General features: G+C 50.6%; 1 protein-coding gene across 1 annotated transcript in view; it reads right to left on the minus strand.

Moving 5' to 3' along the window:
- trappc10 (trafficking protein particle complex subunit 10) overlaps positions 1-20,823 on the minus strand; it is a 94,806-nt gene that overhangs the window by 23,058 nt on the left and 50,925 nt on the right. Inside the window, exons 11-20 of the mRNA XM_067993409.1 lie at positions 20,172-20,263; positions 16,155-16,295; positions 11,626-11,738; positions 10,854-11,368; positions 8,628-8,769; positions 7,736-7,894; positions 5,051-5,289; positions 3,994-4,094; positions 1,799-1,925; positions 7-174 (exon numbers count right to left, since the gene is read on the minus strand). Coding sequence (XP_067849510.1) covers positions 7-174; positions 1,799-1,925; positions 3,994-4,094; positions 5,051-5,289; positions 7,736-7,894; positions 8,628-8,769; positions 10,854-11,368; positions 11,626-11,738; positions 16,155-16,295; positions 20,172-20,263 — 1,797 coding nt within the window. The remainder of the gene's footprint in view (positions 1-6; positions 175-1,798; positions 1,926-3,993; positions 4,095-5,050; positions 5,290-7,735; positions 7,895-8,627; positions 8,770-10,853; positions 11,369-11,625; positions 11,739-16,154; positions 16,296-20,171; positions 20,264-20,823) is intronic.

The following is a 20,823-nucleotide window of genomic DNA, read 5'->3' on the forward strand; positions in this document are numbered from 1 at the left end:
ACTCACACAGAAGTTGTCCAGATTGAGCTCGTAGGTGTAGGGTTTCATCGAGCTGAGTTCTTCGCCTGCAAGAGGTGTGAAGGCTACACTGAACTGGCAGCGCAGAGAGGGCCCTGGCTCCTGGCTCCACTGAAGCTCCCACAGGAAGAAGGTTGCTTGCCTGCTGTACGTTTGCTGAGGGAATAAAACGGAACACATGAAGATCCACGTTCAACGACCAGAGACAGGTAACCTCCATCTCTCTGCCCGAGCCCACCACCGAGACTCAGTACTGAACGCAGATAAACCCTCAGGCTCAGATGGTGCTCATCCCACAATACCGAGCGAGGGTGGGAAGGAGATAGCAGGGGCACTAATCAGAATTTCACAAACATATTTGGTGACAGGAATTGTGCCAAAGATCTGAAGGGTTGGAAAATCGCACACTGCTCTTCAAGGAAAGTGGGAAAGGGATAAATGGGTGGCTGCAGCCTGTCAGCTCAGTGCATCCCCTTCCCTGCCTTAGATCCCCAGGCCCCACGCGTCTGGCCATCGAACGCCCAGCGTCAGGGCCCGCGTCTGGCCATCGAATGCCCAGCGTCAGGGCCCGCGTCTGGCCATCGAACGCCCAGCGTCAGGGCCCGCGTCTGGCCATCGAAATGGGCAAACACAGCAACTGTGAATAAGGCAGCTTCCCTCATCAGTGTAAGCCGGGACGCCCCTCCCACCGTGCTGGGACACTACTGATCGAGTCCCCACCCACATCACCAGTCTCGCCCATCCTAGATCCTCAGGAAAAGCAGTGGGACCGTCGCAGAGAGCCATGGCCAATAGTGTACGAGAGTACTGGCAGAAAATGTGAATGGGATTCTGTGTTTTATACGCGGGGACAGTGACTACAAAAGCAAGAAAGTGATGTTGAATTTGTACAAGACATTGATTAGACCACAGTTTGAGTATTGTGTGCAGTTCTGGGCTCCCCATTGTAGGAGGGATATTGGAGCCATAGAAAGGGGACACTGAAGGTTCAAGCACGAGAGGTTATAGTTCGAGAGAAAAGCTCAAAATTAGAGGTTTTTTTCATTTGAACAAGGAAAGTTAAGGAGGGGAATCGAATAGAGGTTTTCAAAATTATGGAAGAAGGTAAATAGTGAGAGATTGTTTCAGTAACAAGGGGCACAGACTGAAGATTATCACTGGAAGAATAAAAGGAGTTAGAAGAAATGATTTCATACAGAGGGTTATTAGAACAGGGAATGTTCCACCGGGGTGGTGGTAATTGAGGCAGAGACTGTGACATCATTTAAAAAGGATTGGATAAGAATTTGAAAAGGAAGAATATAAAAGAATATGGCAGAGGGGCAGGGGAATGGGATTAGAGAAGGCAGCTCCAGGTGAAGAGCTAGCACTGGCACAGGTGCGATGGGTCGAATGGCCTCCTCGTGTCCTGTCATTTCTAAGATTCTACGGGGTGGTATGAGGGAGGAGGTTTCTGCCCCTGATCACTATCCCGTGACTCCCGTTTAAAGCGCACCTTGACAGGATCAGGTTCAGCTGTAATGCCCTCCACAGTCAAATATCCTGTCAACACACACTATCTAGGCTCACACACGAAGGAAGGCGACTTGGCTGAGACAGTCGGCCCCTGTGGAACCTGCCCTAGCACAAGACAGCAACTTTTGGGGAGGGAGGGAGGGGAGGGAGGGAGGGGAGGGAGGGAGTGGGGGGGGAAACACGAGAGACCCTGAGCTCAGTTAAAGAAGCAATGCACAGTGTCCGTGTGCTTGTTAAACAGGTCAGAGGCCCACAGAAACCTTACCTGCTTTTTAAGGGAATTCAGCGACACGAACTTCAGGTCAGAGCTGTTGGAAACGTCCACCAACTGAGGATCAAACAACTGGAAGCCAACTTCAGACAGGTTGTGGACACACACCTGCAGGTACTTCCTACATGGCAGGAAAGGGGTGGGGGGGGGGGGGGGGAAGGAGAGAGAGCGAGAGAGCGAGACAGAGAGCGAAAAAGAAAGAAAGAAAGAAAGAAAGAAAGAAAGAAGATCAGCAACCAGGAAATCACAACCGAGAACAAATCATCAAATACTCAGCAGGTCCAGCGAGAACCTGCTGCAACGGAGGTACGTTCAGTTATACAGCAGCATGATTAGTGATGCACATTACACAGAGAGACCTGTGGAGCAGCGATTCCCTCCTCCCCCTCCCACCCCCGGTCCTGCAGTAAGGCTGAGAACAGTCAGCTGCTCAAACACTGAATTTAACAACACAGCACGTGCCTCACCTCGGGCAAAATAATTCATTTAATAAACAATGCGACAATTGCCAGGTGTCAGCCCAGGCTGGAGGGTTCAGGGCAGGTGAAGCACCTGGCACCTCCGTGAAGGAGGAGAGAAGACAGACAGGCTTCAATTTATAAAGCTCCTTTCATGTCCACAGCACTTCTCAAAACTGCTTCACAGCCAATGAAGTACTTTTGCAGTGCAGTCACTGTTGTAATGTAGGAAACACGGCAGCCAATTTAGAAGAACATAAGAAATAGGAGCAGGAGTTGGCCATACGGCCCCTTGAGCCTGCTCCGCCATTCAATCAGATCATGGCTGATCTTCGACCTCAACTCCACTTTCCCGCCCGATCCCCATATCCCTTGATTCCCCTGGAGTCCAAACATCTATCGATCTCAGTACTGAGTATACTCAACGACTCAACATCCACAGCCCTCTGGCGTAGAGAATTCCAAAGATTCACAACCTCTGCGTGAAGAAATTCCTCCTCATCTCAGTCTTAAATGGCCGACCCCTTATCTTGAGATATGACCCCTAGTTCTAGACTCTCCAGCCAGGGGCAACAGCCTCTCAGCATCTACCCTGTTTAGCCCTCTCAGAATCTTAATTGTTTCAATGAGATCGCCTCTCATTCTTCTAAACTCCAGAGAGTATAGGCCCATTCTACTCAATCTCTCCTCATAGGACAACCCTCACATCCCAGGAATCAATCTAGTGAACCTTCAATGAGATTTCACAGAAGGCTGTGGAGGCCAAGTCACTGAATATATTTACGAAGGAGCTAGATAGATTTCTAGACACAAAAGACATCAAGGGGTATGGGGAGAGAGCGGGAATATGGTGTTGAGATAGAGGATCAGCCATGATCACACTGAATGGCGGAGCAGGCTCGAAGGGCCTACTCCTGCTGCTATTTTCTATGTTTCATTGTATCCCCTCTAAGGCAAGTATATCCTTCCCTAGATAGGGAGACCAAAACTGTGCACAGTACTCCAGGTGTAGTCTCATCAGATCCCTTTACAATTGCAGCAAGACTTCCTGTACTCCAACCTCCTTGCAATAAAGTCCAACATACCATTTTGCCTTCCTAATTGCTCACTGTACCTGCATGGTAACTTTCTGTGATTCATGTACAAGGACACCCAAATCCCTCTGAACACCAACATTTCTTAGTCTCTCACCTTTTAAAAAAATTCTGCTTTTACACACATCCCACAAACAGCAAATGAGATGAGCAACTGATGAATCTGATCTTGGTGGTGTTGGCTGAGGCATAAATAATGGCCACAGCTCTTCTTCGAATCGTGCCATGGGATCTTTCACATCCACCCGAGGGGGCAGACGGGCCTTGATTTAACATCTCACCCGAAAGTCGGCACCTCCGACAGTGCAGTGCGCCCTCAGTACGGCACTGGAGTGTCAGCCTCGATTATGTGCTCAAGTCTCTGGAGTGAACTTGAACCCACGACCTTCGGATTCAGAGGTCAGAGTGCCTCCGAGTATCACTGAGCCACGCCCAACACATATCCTTACTCTGGGACAGCATGGGAAGGAGTAGAAACTACACTCCATTCCTCTCACAATCCCAGCCCTTCCTGATTACACTCCATTTGTCAGTTTATAATGCTGAACAATTGACCTTGTTGCTTTTACCGGCATCACACTGAAGTGAAGGGCAACTGGTGAGAGAGATGGAGACCCCAGGTATGAAGCAGCTTTACCTTCTACCCGACGATAGCAGCAAGTGCTTGGCACTGAAAGGTATATTGAACGTCAGGGCAATCAGCGTCGAATAAATGGACCATGGGCAGTCTATAGACATCTGGATTAGAAATACAAAAACAGACCAGTTATTAACATGTAGGTATCTGGGGCCCGGACCAGTGGGAAAGAAACACAGCACAGTCTCCTAGAACAGAATCCTGGTGTAAAGAAACACAGCACACAGTCTCCCAGGACAGAATCCAGGTGTAAAGAAACACAGCACAGTCTCCTAGGACAGAGTCCTGGTGTAAAGAAACACAGCACAGTCTCCTAGGACAGAGTCCTGGTGTAAAGAAACACAGCACAGTCTCCTAGGACAGAGTCCTGGTGTAAAGAAACACAGCACAGTCTCCTAGGACAGAATCATGGTGTAAAGAAACACAGCACAGTCTCCTAGGACAGAATCCTGGTGTAAAGAAACACAGCACAGTCTCCTAGGACAGAATCCTGGTGTAAAGAAACACAGCACAGTCTCCTAGGACAGAATCATGGTGTAAAGAAACACAGCACAGTCTCCTAGGACAGAATCCTGGTGTAAAGAAACACAGCACACAGTCTCCTAGGACAGACTCCTGGTATGAATCATCAGTTGCTCTTCCTTTGATAAGATGGCAGAGTGAGACGAGTGGTCCACCTCCAGAATATCCATCAGTTAATGATTACCTGAACTAACTGCAGTGGGGACAAGACCATTGTCACAGACCTGAATGCACAGGCTGGAGCCCTGCTGCTCCTCGTTAACTCAAGGCTCCTGCTGGAAAGCTCAGGATCGGGATCGGGAATTGGGTTCGGCTGTGAAAACTCCCATGCACTACAAAAATAACGATCTCCTGGGTTATAACTGACAGTCTTCGGTCACGTGATAATCCCCGTTATCAATGCCGCAATCCCCGTTATCAATGCCCATCATTAATGCAGCCGTCCCCGTTATCAATGCAGTCTGCCCAATTAATGCCATAATCCCCGTCATGAACGCCGCAACCCCCCGTCATTAGAGCATTAACCTCACTGCACCTTCTGGTCGATGGAGGTCATACAAGGTACTTCCGGTTTGGTTTTCTCGTGACCTTTGCGAGTTCCCTTTAAATCTGTGCTGGGTCTCTCAGAGTCCGGAGGAGTCGGCAGTGTGGACGGCATGTGGCAGATAACGTGAAGTTCAAACTCAATCAGGTGATAAGCAGGAGCTGACGGCAGCACAATGCTGGTGATCATCCCAGATGACTGAATGGTTAAGGGAGCCTCAGAGATTTTATCTATTTCAAAAAATACATAATAATTTGCTTTTAGAACAGTTTAAGAACTTCATCATAAACTGACAGAAAGCAAGAGTTTCGACAGTTATATTAAAAGAAAAAGGGTGGCTAAGGCAAACGTAGGTCCCTTAGAGGATGAGACCAGGAAATTAATGATGGGAAACATGGAGATGGCAAAAATGCTGAACAAATATTTTGTTTCAGTCTTTACGGTAGAGGACACTAAGAATATCCCAACACTGGACAAACAGAGGGCTCGAGGGGGGGAGGAGCTAAATACGATTAAAATCATGAAGGAATTGGTACTCAGTAAAATAATGGGACTCAAGGCGGATAAATCCCCTGGACCTGATGGCTTACATCCCAGGGTCTTGAGGGAAGTGGCAGTAGGGATTGTGGATGCTTTGGTAATAATTTTCCAAAATTCTCTGGACTCGGCAAAGGTCCCGGCAGATTGGAAAACTGCTAATGTAACACCCTTATTTAAAAAGGGTAGTAGGCAGAAGGCTGGAAATTATAGACCAGTTAGCCTAACATCTGTGGTGGGTAAAATTTTGGAGTCTATTATTAAGGAGACAGTAGCGGAACATTTTAATAAACATAATTTAATAGGATAAAGTCAGCATGGCTTTACGAAGGGGAAGTCATGTCTGACAAATTTGCTTGAGTTCTTTGAGGACATAACGTACAGGGTGGATAAAGGGGAACCAGTGGACATAGTGTATTTAGACTTCCAGAAGGCATTCGACAAGGTGCCACATAAAAGATTATTGCTCAAGATAAAGAATCACTGGATTGGGGGTAATATTCTGGCATGGGTGGAGGATTGGTTATCTAACAGGAAGCAGAGAGTTGGGATAAACGGTTCATTCTCGGACTGGCAACCAGTAGCCAGTGGTGTTCCGCAGGGGTCGGTGCTGGGTCCCCAACTCTTTACAATCTATATTAACGATTTGGAGGAGGGGACCGAGTGTAACATATCAAAGTTTGCAGATGATATAAAGATGGGAGGGAAAGTAGAGAGTGAGGAGGACATAAAAAAACCTACAGGGGGATATAGACAGGCTGGGTGAGTGGGCGGAGATTTGGCAGATGCAATACAATATTGGAAAATGTGAGGTTATGCACTTTGGCAGGAAAAATGAGAGAGCAAGTTATTATCTTAATGGCGAGAAACTGGAAAGTACTGCAGTACAAAGGGATCTGGGGGTCCTCGTGCAAGAAAATCAAAAAGTTAGTATGCAGGTGCAGCAGGTGATCAAGAAGGCCAACGGAATGTTGGCTTTTATTGCTAGGGGGATAGAATATAAAAACAGGGAGTTATTGCTGCAGTTATATAAGGTATTGGTGAGACCGCACCTGGAATACTGCATACAGTTTTGGTGTCCATACTTAAGAAAAGACATACTTGCTCTCGAGGCAGTACAAAGAAGGTTCACTCGGTTAATCCCGCGGATATGGGGGTGGACATATGAGGAGAGGTTGAGTAGATTGGGACTCTACTCATTGGAGTTCAGAAGAATGAGAGGCGATCTTATTGAAACATATAAGATTGTGAAGGGGCTTGATCGGGTGGATGCGGTGAGGATGTTCCCAAGGATGGGTGAAACTAGAACTAGGGGGCATAGTCTTAGAATAAGGGGCTGCTCTTTCAAAACTGAGATGAGGAGAAACTTCTTCACTCAGAGGGTAGTAGGTCTGTGGAATTTGCTGCCCCAGGAAGCTGTGGAAGCTACATCATTAAATAAATTTAAAACAGAAATAGACAGTTTCCTAGAAGTAAAGGGAATTAGGGGTTACGGGGAGCGGGCAGGAAATTGGACATGAAGCTGAGTTCGGATCGGTCAAGGCCCTGTGGGTGGCGGAGAGGGCCCAGGGGCTGAGTGGCCGGGTCCTGCTCCTACTTCTTGTGTTCTTTAGATTTGAGGTTAGGATCAGATCAGCCATGATCTTATTGAATGGCAGAGCAGGCTCGAGGGGCCGATTGGCCTACTCCTGCCCCTATTTCTTATGTTCTAATGTTCTACTGAAGGATTCCCTCCCACAGCGTAGGGACCTGCTCTCACACTGCACAACAAGTACTTTTTATTGTTAGTGTTACATTCCTGTACTCCCAGGGCAGGTACAGCACAGGTAAATACAGAGTAAAGCTCCCTCCGTACTGTCCCATCAAACACTCCCAGGGCGGATACTGTGTGATATGATCTCAAGCTCTTGAAGCGATTTCCAATGATTGATAAATTGGTTTGTGATCTGTTCCCGTGTCCATTATAAACTGGACGGAGATGACCCGAAGCTCATTTCACATCGGAGCCTCAGGGGCAGCAAATTTCCATCTGAACTGCCCGAGATGACATGATAAAGCATCGTGTAACTCAGCCCCATCCACTCCCTCCCCGTTGAGCATGTTCCCTCTCCCAGGTGATCAGTGCATGGACACACTTACCACCGCTGTTAGTGGAGACAGTGGCAGTGCTGCTTGCTGAATGCAGGATGGGCAGAGTGTCGGTGATACACAGCTGCAGTGTGTCTCCGCCCTTCACTGTGTAATGTCCCGTCTGTATCGTGAACTTCACCCTCTGAGAAATGCCCGCCAGGAGGCTCTCTGAATAAAGCAGACAGGCACAGTAAGCAGATTGTTATACTGAGCTTTACTCCCCCGCTCGCCCTCCCCGGGGCCCTGTCCCAATGAGGCCAAATCTTTACTCTTCCCCGCTCGCCCTCCCCGGGGCCCTGCCTCAACGTGGCCAAATCTTTACTCCCCCATCCCCCCCCCCGGGGCCCTGTCCCAATGAGGCCAAATCTTTACTCCCCCGCCCCCCTCGCCCTCCCCAGGGCCCTGCCCCAATGAGGCCGAATCTTTACTCCCCCATCCCCCCCCCCCCCGCCCTCCCCGGGGCACTGTCCCAATGAGGTTGAATCTTTACTCCCCCCTCGCCCTCCCCGGGGCCCTGCCCCAATGAGGCCGAATCTTTACTCCCCCTTCGCCCTCCCCGGGGCCCTGCCCCAATGAGGCCGAATCTTTACTCCCCCCACCCTCGCCCTCCCTGGGGCCCTGCCCCAATGAGGCCGAATCTTTACTCCCCCCCCTTCGCCCTCCCTGGGGCCCTGCCCCAATGAGGCCGAATCTTTACTCCCCCCACCCTCGCCCTCCCTGGGGCCCTGTCCCAATGGGTGCAGCTTTACTGCCCCTCCCCCAGTCTGTCCTGTTGCAATAAACCAGATTTCCTAAACTGCTGTAGTTTACAAGTAACCACATTAACCAGCACTAATTAGTGAAGAGCTATTTTTGTGGTACATTAAGTTCTAACGAGTACGGTATGTTCCAGGGCACTCACCTGTCATTGGCTCCACTTTGAGTTGAGGTTCCTGCGAGTAAACCTCGTACTGAATGATTGGATAGATGTGTGGAAGAGTGAACTGTATCCTGCCCACAGAGGCACACAGCTGACGCAGGGTGTAGGTCCCAGGTTCTTTGGCCTTAAAGAAACAAACAATTCAATACGAGGAAACCACACAACGGCGCCAAACGTCCTCCTGGTGTAGTGGTTTCATTCCAGGTAGGGGAACGAGACTAACCCCACCATACTTCAAAAAAATCCAGGGGTTTCCTCCCCTCATCTGCTGAAGACACCGACTCTCCCCGGGGTACGGGCCCCACAGACACCGACTCTCCCCGGGGTACGGGCCCCACAGACACCGACTCTCCCCGGGGTACGGGCCCCACAGACACCGACTCTCCCCGGGGTACGGGCCCCACAGACACCGACTCTCCCCGGGGTACGGGCCCCACAGACACCGACTCTCCCCGGGGTACGGGCCCCACAGACACCGACTCTCCCCGGGGTATGGGCCCCACAGACACCGACTCTCCCCGGGGTACGGGCCCCACAGACACCGACTCTCCCTGGGGTACGGGTCCCACAGACACCGACTCTCCCTGGGGTACGGGCCCCACAGACACCGACTCTCCCCGGGGTACGGGCCCCACAGACACCGACTCTCCCCGGGGTACGGGCCCCACAGACACCGACTCTCCCCGGGGTACGGGCCCCACAGACACCGACTCTCCCCGGGGTACGGGCCCCACAGACACCGACTCTCCCTGGGGTACGGGTCCCACAGACACCGACTCTCCCTGGGGTACGGGCCCCACAGACACCGACTCTCCCCGGGGTACGGGCCCCACAGACACCGACTCTCCCCGGGGTACGGGCCCCACAGACACCGACTCTCCCCGGGGTACGGGCCCCACAGACACCGACTCTCCCCGGGGTACGGGGTGTCATTGCTCCCTAGCACAGAGCCGGCCCAGATACACACGACTGAGAAATCTTGGAGCCCTTTTGGACCCCGAGTTGTGCATCAGATCTCAAACCGTCGCCTAGCCGCCAGCACTGAATCCATGATCCACAACTTTTCACCTCCAGACTCGATTCTCTCAACATTCTCCTTGTGGCTTCCTCCGTTCACCCTCCAAATTGTTCAAAATGCAGCCAACCGTATCCAGCCCAGCACCGACTCCCGATCCCCCAACACACGAAATTTGAAGTCCTCACCTCATCGCTCTCCACTTCCCCCTCCAGAGTTACTTCCCCTTCCGAACCCCTTGCTTTTTTATCTCCGGCCTCTTGCTTCCCCCCACCTTATCCCCACAATCAGTGACAGCTTTCAGTCAGGTGGTCATCGCCAGCCAGCAGGCTGCTCGTCTGGAGGTAGCTGGGAGGATTGGTTAAGGGACGGTAACACCACCAGACAGACGTCTGCGTACAGACTGTCTGGCTGGTCACAGCACTCACGCGTCTCCTGCGGCCCCAAGCTCCGGTCTTACACCAAACAATCGTGTGTAAACACAAGCGTTGTATCAAAAATTAAACACAACTTCAACAAAACTACAGAAATGACAATTCTGGCAACATTTTCTTAACAGCACAGTATCATAAAGTTGATTATTTATAGAATTACATCGAATCTACAGCACAGAAACAGGCCAATCAGCCGAAAAGGTCTATGTCGGTGTTCATGCTCCACACGAGCCTCCTCTCACCCTATCAGCATATCCTTCTATTCCTTTCTCCCTCATGTGTTTATCGAGCTTCCCCTCAAATGCATCTATACTATTCGGCTCAACTACTCCCTGTGGTAGCGAGTTCCATACTGACGCCACTCTCACCATGCAGTTAATTCGATGGCTGAGTTGGCACAGCCTGGTGTGGTACTGAGTCACAGGCGGTGTGCTGCAATGGCCAACACTGCCCTTGGGCTGAGAAGAGGGAAATCAGCCACTTTTGCACGACCGTCTGCCCTGTATAACCCTCCAACTTTCTCTTCTCTCTCTCGTTTAAAAGCCTTCTCAAAACTCTTGTCTATCCCTCCATTCCCATTCCCTTTCCCCAACCCCTCTCGCCCTCTCCCTGCTGGATCCGAATCCCCTCTCCTCTCGGTGAAGTGCCTGTGGGTGTAAACCATCGGCTGTCGCTGTCTCAGACACACTTACAGGGGGCAGTGGGGAAAGTGGGTGGACCCGTCACTTTTGGTTCACGTTCAGTTCTGAAGCCACTCACCTCAGTCTTGAAGTGAACGGTGTTGAGTCCCGGTTGCAGCAGGACCGCGCTGGTGCGTAACGTGTGCCCGCCATCTTCCACGGCCAGCCCCGAGGAGGGGTCGAGCGAGGCACTGCTCTCCTGCCTCCGTAGCAGCAGGTGCATGTTCTTGCAGATGATGCCGCTGGAGTTTAGCGAGCTGTCCGAGGGACTGCGGTCGTGAAGCTCGTACAGTTCGATAAAAGGCTGGCTGCTCCTGAAGGAGGGGTGGCCAGGCGGCTCGCTGTGGAAGTGGAAGATCCCACTCGTGTTCCGACCTCTCCCACCGTACTCGCCGCTCCTCTTGGAGGTGTCTTTGCCCACGGTCATGTTCAGGTGAACGGAGAGGTGATCCAACGGCACCGGGAGGGGCATGAGGCTGCGCAGGGTCAGCTCCATGTACAGCACCCCACCCACATGCACGACCGCACACACCGGATTAAAGCATAAGCTCTTTAGCTGGGCAAAGCCTTCCATCCCCAGCAGCAGACGATCATCTAAAAAACACAGAGCGCAGCAGTTTAACCGAGCCTTTCTCCTCCACCATAACCATTTCCAGTGGTTGGCTACCCCCACCCCTCCCCAACCATTAACAAACAGATCCCTCCGTCACAAGCTCAGCCCCTTACCGAGGTGTCCCCATCGTACCCCAGTAAAACTCTGCACCCCCAAATTCTGTGGTGCTGAGATTTGACAGGACGGTGTAAATTCCGCCACCCCATGGGCAATGTAAGGTAAAGCTGCCCAGCCTCACCTTGCCCATCGGACGGCATCCTGGCAAGGTTCAGGATCTCCTGGCAGAAATACGCCCGTTCCGTCTCGGTCAGGTGGTCATCGCCAGCCAGCAGGCTGCTCGTCTGGAGGTAGCTGGGAGAATTGGTTAAGGGACGGTAACAACACCAGACAGACGTCTGCGTACAGACTGTCTGGTTGGTCACAGCACTAACGCGTCTCCTGCGGCCCCAAGCTCCGGTCGTACACCAAACAATCGTGTGTAAACACAAGCTTCGTGTCAAAAATTAAACACAACTTCAACAAAACTACAGAAATGACAATTCTGGCAACATTTTCTTAACAGCACAGTATCATAAAGTTGATTATTTATAGAAACAGGCCAATCAGCCGAAAAGGTCTATGTCGGTGTTCATGCTCCACACGAGCCTCCTCTCACCCTATCAGCATATCCTTCTATTCCTTTCTCCCTCATGTGTTTATCGAGCTTCCCCTCAAATGCATCTATACTATTCGGCTCAACTACTCCCTGTGGTAGCGAGTTCCATACTGACGCCACTCTCACCATGCAGTTAATTCGATGGCTGAGTTGGCACAGCCTGGTGTGGTACTGAGTCACAGGCGGTGTGCTGCAATGGCCAACACTGCCCTTGGGCTGAGAAGAGGGAAATTAGCCACTTTTGCACGACCGTCTGCCCAGCCCCAACTGTGCACAGCCAACTGGCTCCAGGCAGCAGTCGTGTGTTATCCTGGGTCAGGAGGCTCCCAGTAGAACAAATGAAGTGGCTGTGAACAGGCGGAGGGCTCGTCCCCCTCAGTTACTGGTCTGCAGGTGAGCAGCAGAGCCACCAACTTAGTAGCAATTGGACGTTTTAAAAGTGCACGGAGATGGAAGGAAAGAACTTGCATTTATATATGTAAAAGATCTCGTGACACAATTTCGAAGAGGAGCAGGGGAGTTCTCCCCGGTGTCCCGGCCAATATTTATTCCTCAACCAACATCACAAACAGATTATCTGGTTGTTATCACCTTGCTGTTTGTGCGCAAATTGGCTGCCAGGTTTAAACATTACAATAGTGTCTACACTTCATTGGCTGTGAGGTGCAATATAAATGTAAGTTCTTTCTTTCATGCAGATTTTTTTTTTTATTTGTTCACGGGATGTGGGCGTCGCTGGCAAGGCCGGCATTTATTGCCCATCCATAATTGCCCTCGAGAAGGTGGTGAGCCGCCTTCTTGAACCACTGCAGTCCGCGTGGTGAAGGTTCTCCCACAGTGCTGTTAGGTAGGGAGTTCCAGGATTTTGACCCAGCGACGATGAAGGAACGGCGATATATTTCCAAGTCGGGATGGTGTGTGACTTGGAGGGGGATGTTCAGGTGGTGTTGTTCCCATGTGCCTGCTGCCCTTGTCCTTCTAGGTGGTAGAGGTCGCGGGTTTGGGAGGTGCTGTCGAAGAAGCCTTGGCGAGTTGCTGCAGTGCGTCATGTGGATGGTACACACTGCAGCCACTGTGCGCCGGTGGTGAAGGGAGTGAATGTTTAGGGTGATGGATGGGGTGCCAATCAAGCGGGCTGCTTTGTCCTGGATGGCGTCGAGCTTCTTGAGTGTTGTTGGAGCGGCACTCATCCAGGCAAGAGGAGAGTATTCCATCACACTCCTGACTTGTGCCTTGTAGATGGTGGAAAGGCTTTGGGGAGTCAGGAGGTGAGTCACTCGCCGCAGAATACCCAGCCTCTGACCTGCTCTTGTAGCCACACAGTATTTATATGGCTGGTCCAGATAAGTTTCTGGTCAATAATGACCCCCAGGATGTTGATGGTTGGGGATTCGCAATGGTAATGCCGTTGAATGTCAAGGGGAGGTGGTTAGACTCTCTCTTGTTGGAGATGGTCATTGCCTGGCACTTGTCTGGCGCGAATTTTACTTGCCACTTATCAGCCCAAGCCTGGATGTTGTCCAGGTCTTGCTGCATGCGGGCTCGGACTGCTTCACTATGTGAGGGGTTGCGAATGGAACTGAACACTGTGCAATCATCAGCGAACATCCCCATTTCTGACCTTATGATGGAGGGAAGGTCATTGATGAAGCAGCTGAAGATGGTTGGGCCTAGGACACTGCCCTGAGGAACTCCTGCAGCAATGTCCTGGGGCTGAGATGATTGGCCTCCAACAGCCACTACCATCTTCCTTTGTGCTAGGTATGACTCCAGCCACTGGAGAGTTTTCCCCCTGATTCCCACTGACTTCAATTTTACTAGGGCTCCTTAGTGCCACACTCAGTCAAATGCTGCCTTGATATCAAGGGCAATCACTCTCCTCACCTCTAGAATTCAGCTCTTTTGTCCATGGTTGGACCATGGCTGTAATGAGGTCTGGAGCAGAGCGGTCCTGGCGGAATCCAAACTGAGCATCGGTGAGCAGGTTATTGGTGAGTAAGTGCCGCTTGATAGCACTGTCGACGACACCTTCCATCACTTTGCTGATGATTGAGAGTAGACTGATGGGGCGGTAATTGGCCGGATTGGATTTGTCCTGCTTTTTGTGGACAGGACATACCTGGGCAATTTTCCACATTGTCGGGTAGATGCCAGCGTTTTAGCTGTACTGCAACAGCTTGGCTAGAGGCGCAGCTAGTTCTGGAGCACAAGTCTTCAGCACTACAGCTGGGATGTCGTCGGGGCCCATAGCCTTTGCTGTATCCAGTGCACTCAGCTGTTTCTTGATATCACGTGGCGTGAATCGAATTGGCTGAAGACTGGCTGCTGGATGGTTGCAAATGCTTCAGCCTTGTCTTTTGCGCTCACATGCTGGACTCTGCCATCATTGAGGATGGGGATGTTTACAGAGCCTCCTCCTCCCATTAGTTGTTTAATTGTCCACCACCATTCACAACTGGATGTGGCAGGACTGCAGAGCTTTGATCTGATCCGTTGGTTGTGGAATCACTTAGCTTTGTCTATAGCATGTTGCTTCCGCTGTTTCGCATGCATGTAGTCCTGAGTTGTAGCTTCACCAGGTTGGCACCTCATTTTTAGGTACGCCTGGTGCTGCTCCTGGCATGCTCTTCTACACTCCTCATTGAACCAGGGTTGATCCCCTGGCTTGTTGGTAATGGCAGGGTGAGGAACATGCCGGGCCATGAGGTTACAGGTTGTGCTGGAATACAATTCTGCTGCTGCTGATGGCCCACAGCGCCTCATGGATGCCCAGTTTTGAGTTGCTAGATCTGTTCTGAATCTATCCCATTTAGCACGGTGGTAGTGCCACACAACATATTGGATGGTGTCCTCAGTGCGAAGATGGGACTTCGTCTCCACGAGGACTGTGCGGTGGTCACTCCTACCAATACTGTCATGGACAGATGCATTTGCGACAGGTAGATTGGGGAGGATGAGGTCAAGTAAGTTTTTCCCTCGTGTTGGTTTGCTCACCACCTGCCGCAGGCCCAGTCTGGCAGCTATGTCTTTCAGGACTCGGCCAGCTGTCAGTCGTGGTGCTACCGAGCCACTCTGGGTGATGGGCATTGAAGTCCCCCCCCCCAGAGTACATTCTGTGCCCTTGCTACCCTCAGTGCTTCCTCCAATGATGTTCAACATGGAGGAGGACTGATTCATCAGCTGAGGGAGGACGGTAGGTGGTAATCAGCAGGAGGGTTCCTTGCCCATGTTTGACCTGATGCCATGAGATTTCATGGGGTCCAGAGTCAATGCTGAGGACTCCCAGGGCCACTCCCTCCTGACTGTATATCACTGTACCGCCACCTCTGGTGGGTCTGTCCTGCCGGTGGGACAGGACATACCCAGGGATGGTGATGGAAGAGTCTGGGACGTTGGCTGAAAGGTATGATTCTGGGAGTATGGCTATGTCAGGCTGTTGCTTGACTAGTCTGTGGGACACCTCTCCCAATTTTGGCACAAGTCCCCAGATGTTAGTGAGGAGGACTTTGCAGGGTCGACTGGGCTTGGTTTGCTTTTGTCGTGTCCGGTGCCTCGTGTCCGTCCGGTTTTATTCTTATTATGACTTTTTTTAAACGAGATTTAACAACTGAGTGGCTTGCTAGGCCATTTCAGAGGGCAGTTAAGAATCAACCACATTGCTGTGGGTCTGGAGTCACATATAGGCCAGACCGGGTAAGGACGGCAGGTTTCCTTCCCTAAAGGACATTAGTGAACCAGATGGGTTTTTACAACAGTAGTTTCATGGCCACCATTACTGATACTGGTATTTTAATTCCAGATTTTATTTTAATTAATTGAATTTAAATTCCCCAGCTGCCGTGGCAGGATTTGAACTCATGACTCTGGATTATTAGTCCAGGCCTCTGGATTACTAGTCCACTAACATAACCACTATGATACTACAAAACTTCTGGTACACAGATGTCAATAGGGGGACCTGGGAATAAATTATCCTCAGTCCCAAGACACCCCCCCAACCCCAGGATTAAAATATCCAGCCAGGGTCCTGCATGCAACGTAGGAAGAGCCGGGGAGAGCGCACGTGCCAGTGCGCCACGGGGACAGTGCGCCGGTACAGCGTATAAGGATACTTCTCAGTCTGGTGAAGCCGGTTCTGACACTCAGCCAGTTGTTTTCTGGTATGGGCGATGGGTAAAGCCCAGCCCTCGGTCAGGTACGTCCTCAGTGCCTCTTGCAAGTAGGTTTCAGCTTTTTGAGGCTCCCCTTTTCTCCTAAAAACAAGAAAACAAATCTCAGATTATAGATCTGGGTTTGAAGGTTACAGATTCTGCAGTCAAAGAGGAGGGTTTTACAGGAGGAGACAGCTGGTCATTAATTGGATCCTGTTGTGTGCAAAATGGCTGCAGCACTTTCCAACATCACAATTACCTCACTTCAAAGTAATTTTTTGCATGCAAAGAGCTTCGAGACTTTTTTTATATTCATTCTTGGGATGTGGGCATCGCTGGCAAGGCCGGCATTTATTACCCATCCCTAGTTGCCCCTTGAGAAGGTGGTGGTGAGCTGCCTTCTTGAACCGCTACAGTCCGTGTGGTGAAGATTCCCCCCACAGTGCTGTTAGGTACCAATGCTGCTCTTGTCCTTCTCGGTGGTGGATGTCGCGGGTTTGGGAGGTGCTGTCGAAGAAGCCTTGGCGAGTTGCTGCAGTGCATCCTGTGGATGGTACACACTGCAGCCACAGTGCGCCGGTGGTGAAGGGAGTGAATGTTTAGGGTGCCAATCAAATGGGCTGCTTTGTCCTGGATGGTGTCGAGCCTCTTGAGTGTTGTTGGAGCTGCACTCATCCAGGCAAGTGGAGAGTATTCCATTAAACTCCTGACTTATCATAGAATCATAGAAAGGTTACGGCACAGAAGGAGGCCATTTGGCCCATCAAATCTACGCTGGCTCTATGCAAGAGCAATCCAGCTAGTCCCGCTCCTCCGCCCTATCCCTATAGCCCTGCAATTTTTTTCCCTTCAAATACTTACCCAGTTCCCTTTTGAAGGTCATGATTGAATCTGCCTCCACCACCCCCTAGGGCAGCGCATTCCAGATCCTAACCACTCGCTGTGTAAAAAGTTTTTCCTCATGTCACCTTTGGGTCTTTTGCCAATCACCTTAAATCTATGTCCTCTGGTCCTTGACCCTTCCACCAATGGGAACAGTTTCTCTATCTACTCTGTCTAGAGCCTTCATGATTTTGAACACCTCTATCAAATCTCCTCGCAACTGTCTCTGTTCCAAGGAGAACAACCCCAGCTTCTCCAGTCTATCCACATAACTAAAGTCCCTCATCCCAGGAATCATTCTAGTAAATCTCTTCTGCACTCTCTCTGAGGCCTTCACATCTTTCCTAAAGTGCGGTGCCCAGAACTGGACACAATACTCCAGTTGTGGCCGAACCAGCGTTTTATAAAGGTTCATCATGACTTCCATACTTTTGTACTCTATGCCTCTATTTATAATGCCCACGATCTTGTATGCTTTTTTAACCACTTTCTCAACCTGCCCTGCTACCTTCAATGATTTGTGCACATACCGCAACCCCTCAGATAATGAAGCAGTCTGTGCCCGCATGCAGCAAGACCTGGACAACATCCAGGCTTGATAAGTGGCAAGTAACATTTGCGCCAGACAAGTGCTAGGCAATGACCATCCCCAACAAGAGAGAGTCTAACCACCTCCCCTTGACATTCAACGGCATTACCATCGCCGAATCCCCCACCATCAACATCCTGGGGGTCACCATTGACCAGAAACTTAACTGGACCAGCCATATAAATACTGTGGCTACAAGAGCAGGTCAGAGGCTGGGTATTCTGCGGCGAGTGACTCACCTCCTGACTCCCCAAAGCCTTTCCACCATCTACAAGGCACAAGTCAGGAGTGTGATGGAATACTCTCCACTTGCCTGGATGAGTGCAGCTCCAACAACACTCAAGAAGCTCGACACCATCCAGGACAAAGCAGCCCGCTTGATTGGCACCCCATCTGCCACCCTAAACATTCACTCCCTTCACCACCGGCGCACAGTGGCTGCAGCGTATACCATCCACAGGATGCACTGCAGCAACTCGCCAAGGCTTCTTCGACAGCACCCCCCAAACCCACGACCTCTACCACCTAGAAGGACAAGGGCAGCAGGCACATGGGAACAACACTGCCGGCATGTTCCCCTCCGAGTCACACACCATCCCGACTTGGAAATATATCGCCGTTCCTTCATCGTCGCAGGGTCAAAATCCTGGAACTCCCTTCCTAACAGCACTGTGGGAGAACCTTCACTACATGGAATTGCAGCGGTTCAAGAAGGCGGCTCACCATCACCTTCTCAAGGGCAATTTGGTATGGGCAATAGGTGCTGGCCTCGCCAGCGACACCCACATCCCAGGAACGAATAAAAAAAATACCCTCAGATCTCTATGTTCCTGCACCTCTTTTAGAGTTGTGCCCTCTAGTTTATATTGCCCCTCCTCATTCTTCCTACCAAAATATATCACTTTGCATTTTTCTGCGTTAAATTTCATCTGCCACGTGTCCGCCCATGCCACCAGCCTGTCTGGATCCTCTTGAAGTCTATCACTATCCTCCTCACTGTTCACTACCCTTCCAAGTTTTGTCTCATCTGCAAATTTTGAAATTGTGCCCTGTACACCCTAGTCCAAGTCATTAATATATATCAGGAAAAGCAGTGGTCCCAGCACCGACCCCTGGGGAACACCACTGAACACCTCCTTCCAGTCCGAAAAACAACCGTTCACCATTACTCTCTGTTTCCTGTCCTTTAGCCAATTCTGTATCCATGTTGCTACTGCCCCCTTTATTCCATGGGCTGCAATCTTGATATGTCTACTATGCGGCACTTTATCAAACGCCTTTTGAAAGTTCATATACACATCAACTGCATTGCCCTCATCTACCTTCTCTGTTACCTCATCAAAAAACTCTATCAGGTTAGTTGAACACGATTTGCCTTTAACAAGTCCGTGCTGGCTTTCCCTAATCAATCCACACACGTCCAAGTGACTGTTAATTCTGTCCCGGATTATCGTTTCTAAAAGACTCCCCATCACTGAGGTTAAACTGACTGGCCTGTAGTTGCTGGGTTTATCCTTGCACCCTTTTTTGAACAAGGGCATAACATTGGCAATTCTCCAGTCCTCTAGCACCACCCCCTTATCTACAGATGTTTGAATGATTATGGCCAATACCTCCACAATTTCCACCCTTACTTCCCTCAGCAACCTAGGATGCATCTCATCCGGACCAGGTGACTTATGCCTTGTAGGTAGTGGAGAGGCTTTGGGGAGTCAGGAGGTGAGCCACTCGCCGCAGAATACCCAGCCTCTGGCCTGCTCCAGTAGCCACGGCATTTATGTGGCTGGTCCAGTTGAGTTTCTGGTCAATGGCGACTTCCAGGACGTTATGATGGGGGATTCGGTAATTAGAATCTCTCTTGTTGGAGATGGTCATTGTCTGGCGCGAATGTTACTTGCCACTTATTAGCCCAAGCCTGGATGCTGTCCTGGTCTTGCTGCATGCGGGCACGGACTGCTTCATTATCTGAGAGGTTGCGAATGGAACTGAACACTGTGCAATCATCAGCGAACATCCCCATTTCTGACCTTATGATGGAGGGAAGGTCATTGATGAAACATTGATCAGAGAAACCCGATGAGGAACTCTTGAATTACAAGTGTCCTGCATGAGAAACAAATCCTTCCAACACACTCTTGCTTCACTGTGCTAATGCTTTTTGTACTAATCATGGGATTATACTTCTAATATTAATACTGAATTAATGCTTCCAATACTAATCCCGGGGTATGTTTCTAGTACTAATATTAGGTTTAGGTTTAGTACTAATCCCAAGTAATACTTCTTCAGCTCAGTCCCCTGACACGTGGAGCAGTGCGAATAATCTTTCCCTTTTTACCCTCTCAAACCTCTAACCCTAAACATTCCCTGTACAATTCCCGGTCCCATTGTGTGGGAGCGAAGTTCTGTCACCCCACACCCACTAGGTCACAGTTAACGGGCTGGAGCCAGTTCCTGGGGACCCTGAGGGTTGGTGCGCTTTGTTCTATAACACGCGGTGTACATACATGTAGAAATCGGCCAGATCCTTGCCCAGCAGCTGAGCCGAGCGGATTCGTCCAATGGTTTTGTACATCTCGATAGCAGCATGTGAAAGGTCCTAGAGATGGTGTTGAAGAATATATAGATTAGTACCCAGTGAAACCCTGCCTGTCTGAGCAACCAGCTCACCCTCTGCCCCGGCTCGCCCCGTGCACTCCCCATTCGCCCCCTACACCACCACCACACCCTGGCTCAGAGCTCAGGCTACTCGACATTGACACCGTCCCCAGCTGCAGCGCTGATTTTCTTCGTTAAAACCAAATGCTTTCCCGGAACGAAGATAGAAAGGGAGAAACACTCCATGTGAAACAAAGAGCCAATTCAAGACACACAGGCGGCTAAATTCACGATAGCCCGTTTTCAGGCACAAAACTGACGGAGCGTTTCCAGCACGCCCGAACGGGGAGGCCCGCCCCAGAGTGGGCCTCAGTCCTTACTGTAATAAAGGGGGTGAGCTGCCTGTGCCTGAAGATCCTCCAGAGCCTTGGGTGACTCCTGGCCGGGGGGGAGGGGTGAGGGCAGGCCAGGAGTAGCCCCTCAGTGGTGCTGTAGACACCGGAGTAACAACTCCTGCTCCTCCTGGCTCCACATCAAGGCAAGTATGAATATACTTACAGG

The sequence above is a fragment of the Heptranchias perlo genome, chromosome 11 (genome assembly GCF_035084215.1).
Source record: "Heptranchias perlo isolate sHepPer1 chromosome 11, sHepPer1.hap1, whole genome shotgun sequence".
NCBI lineage: Eukaryota > Metazoa > Chordata > Chondrichthyes > Hexanchiformes > Hexanchidae > Heptranchias > Heptranchias perlo.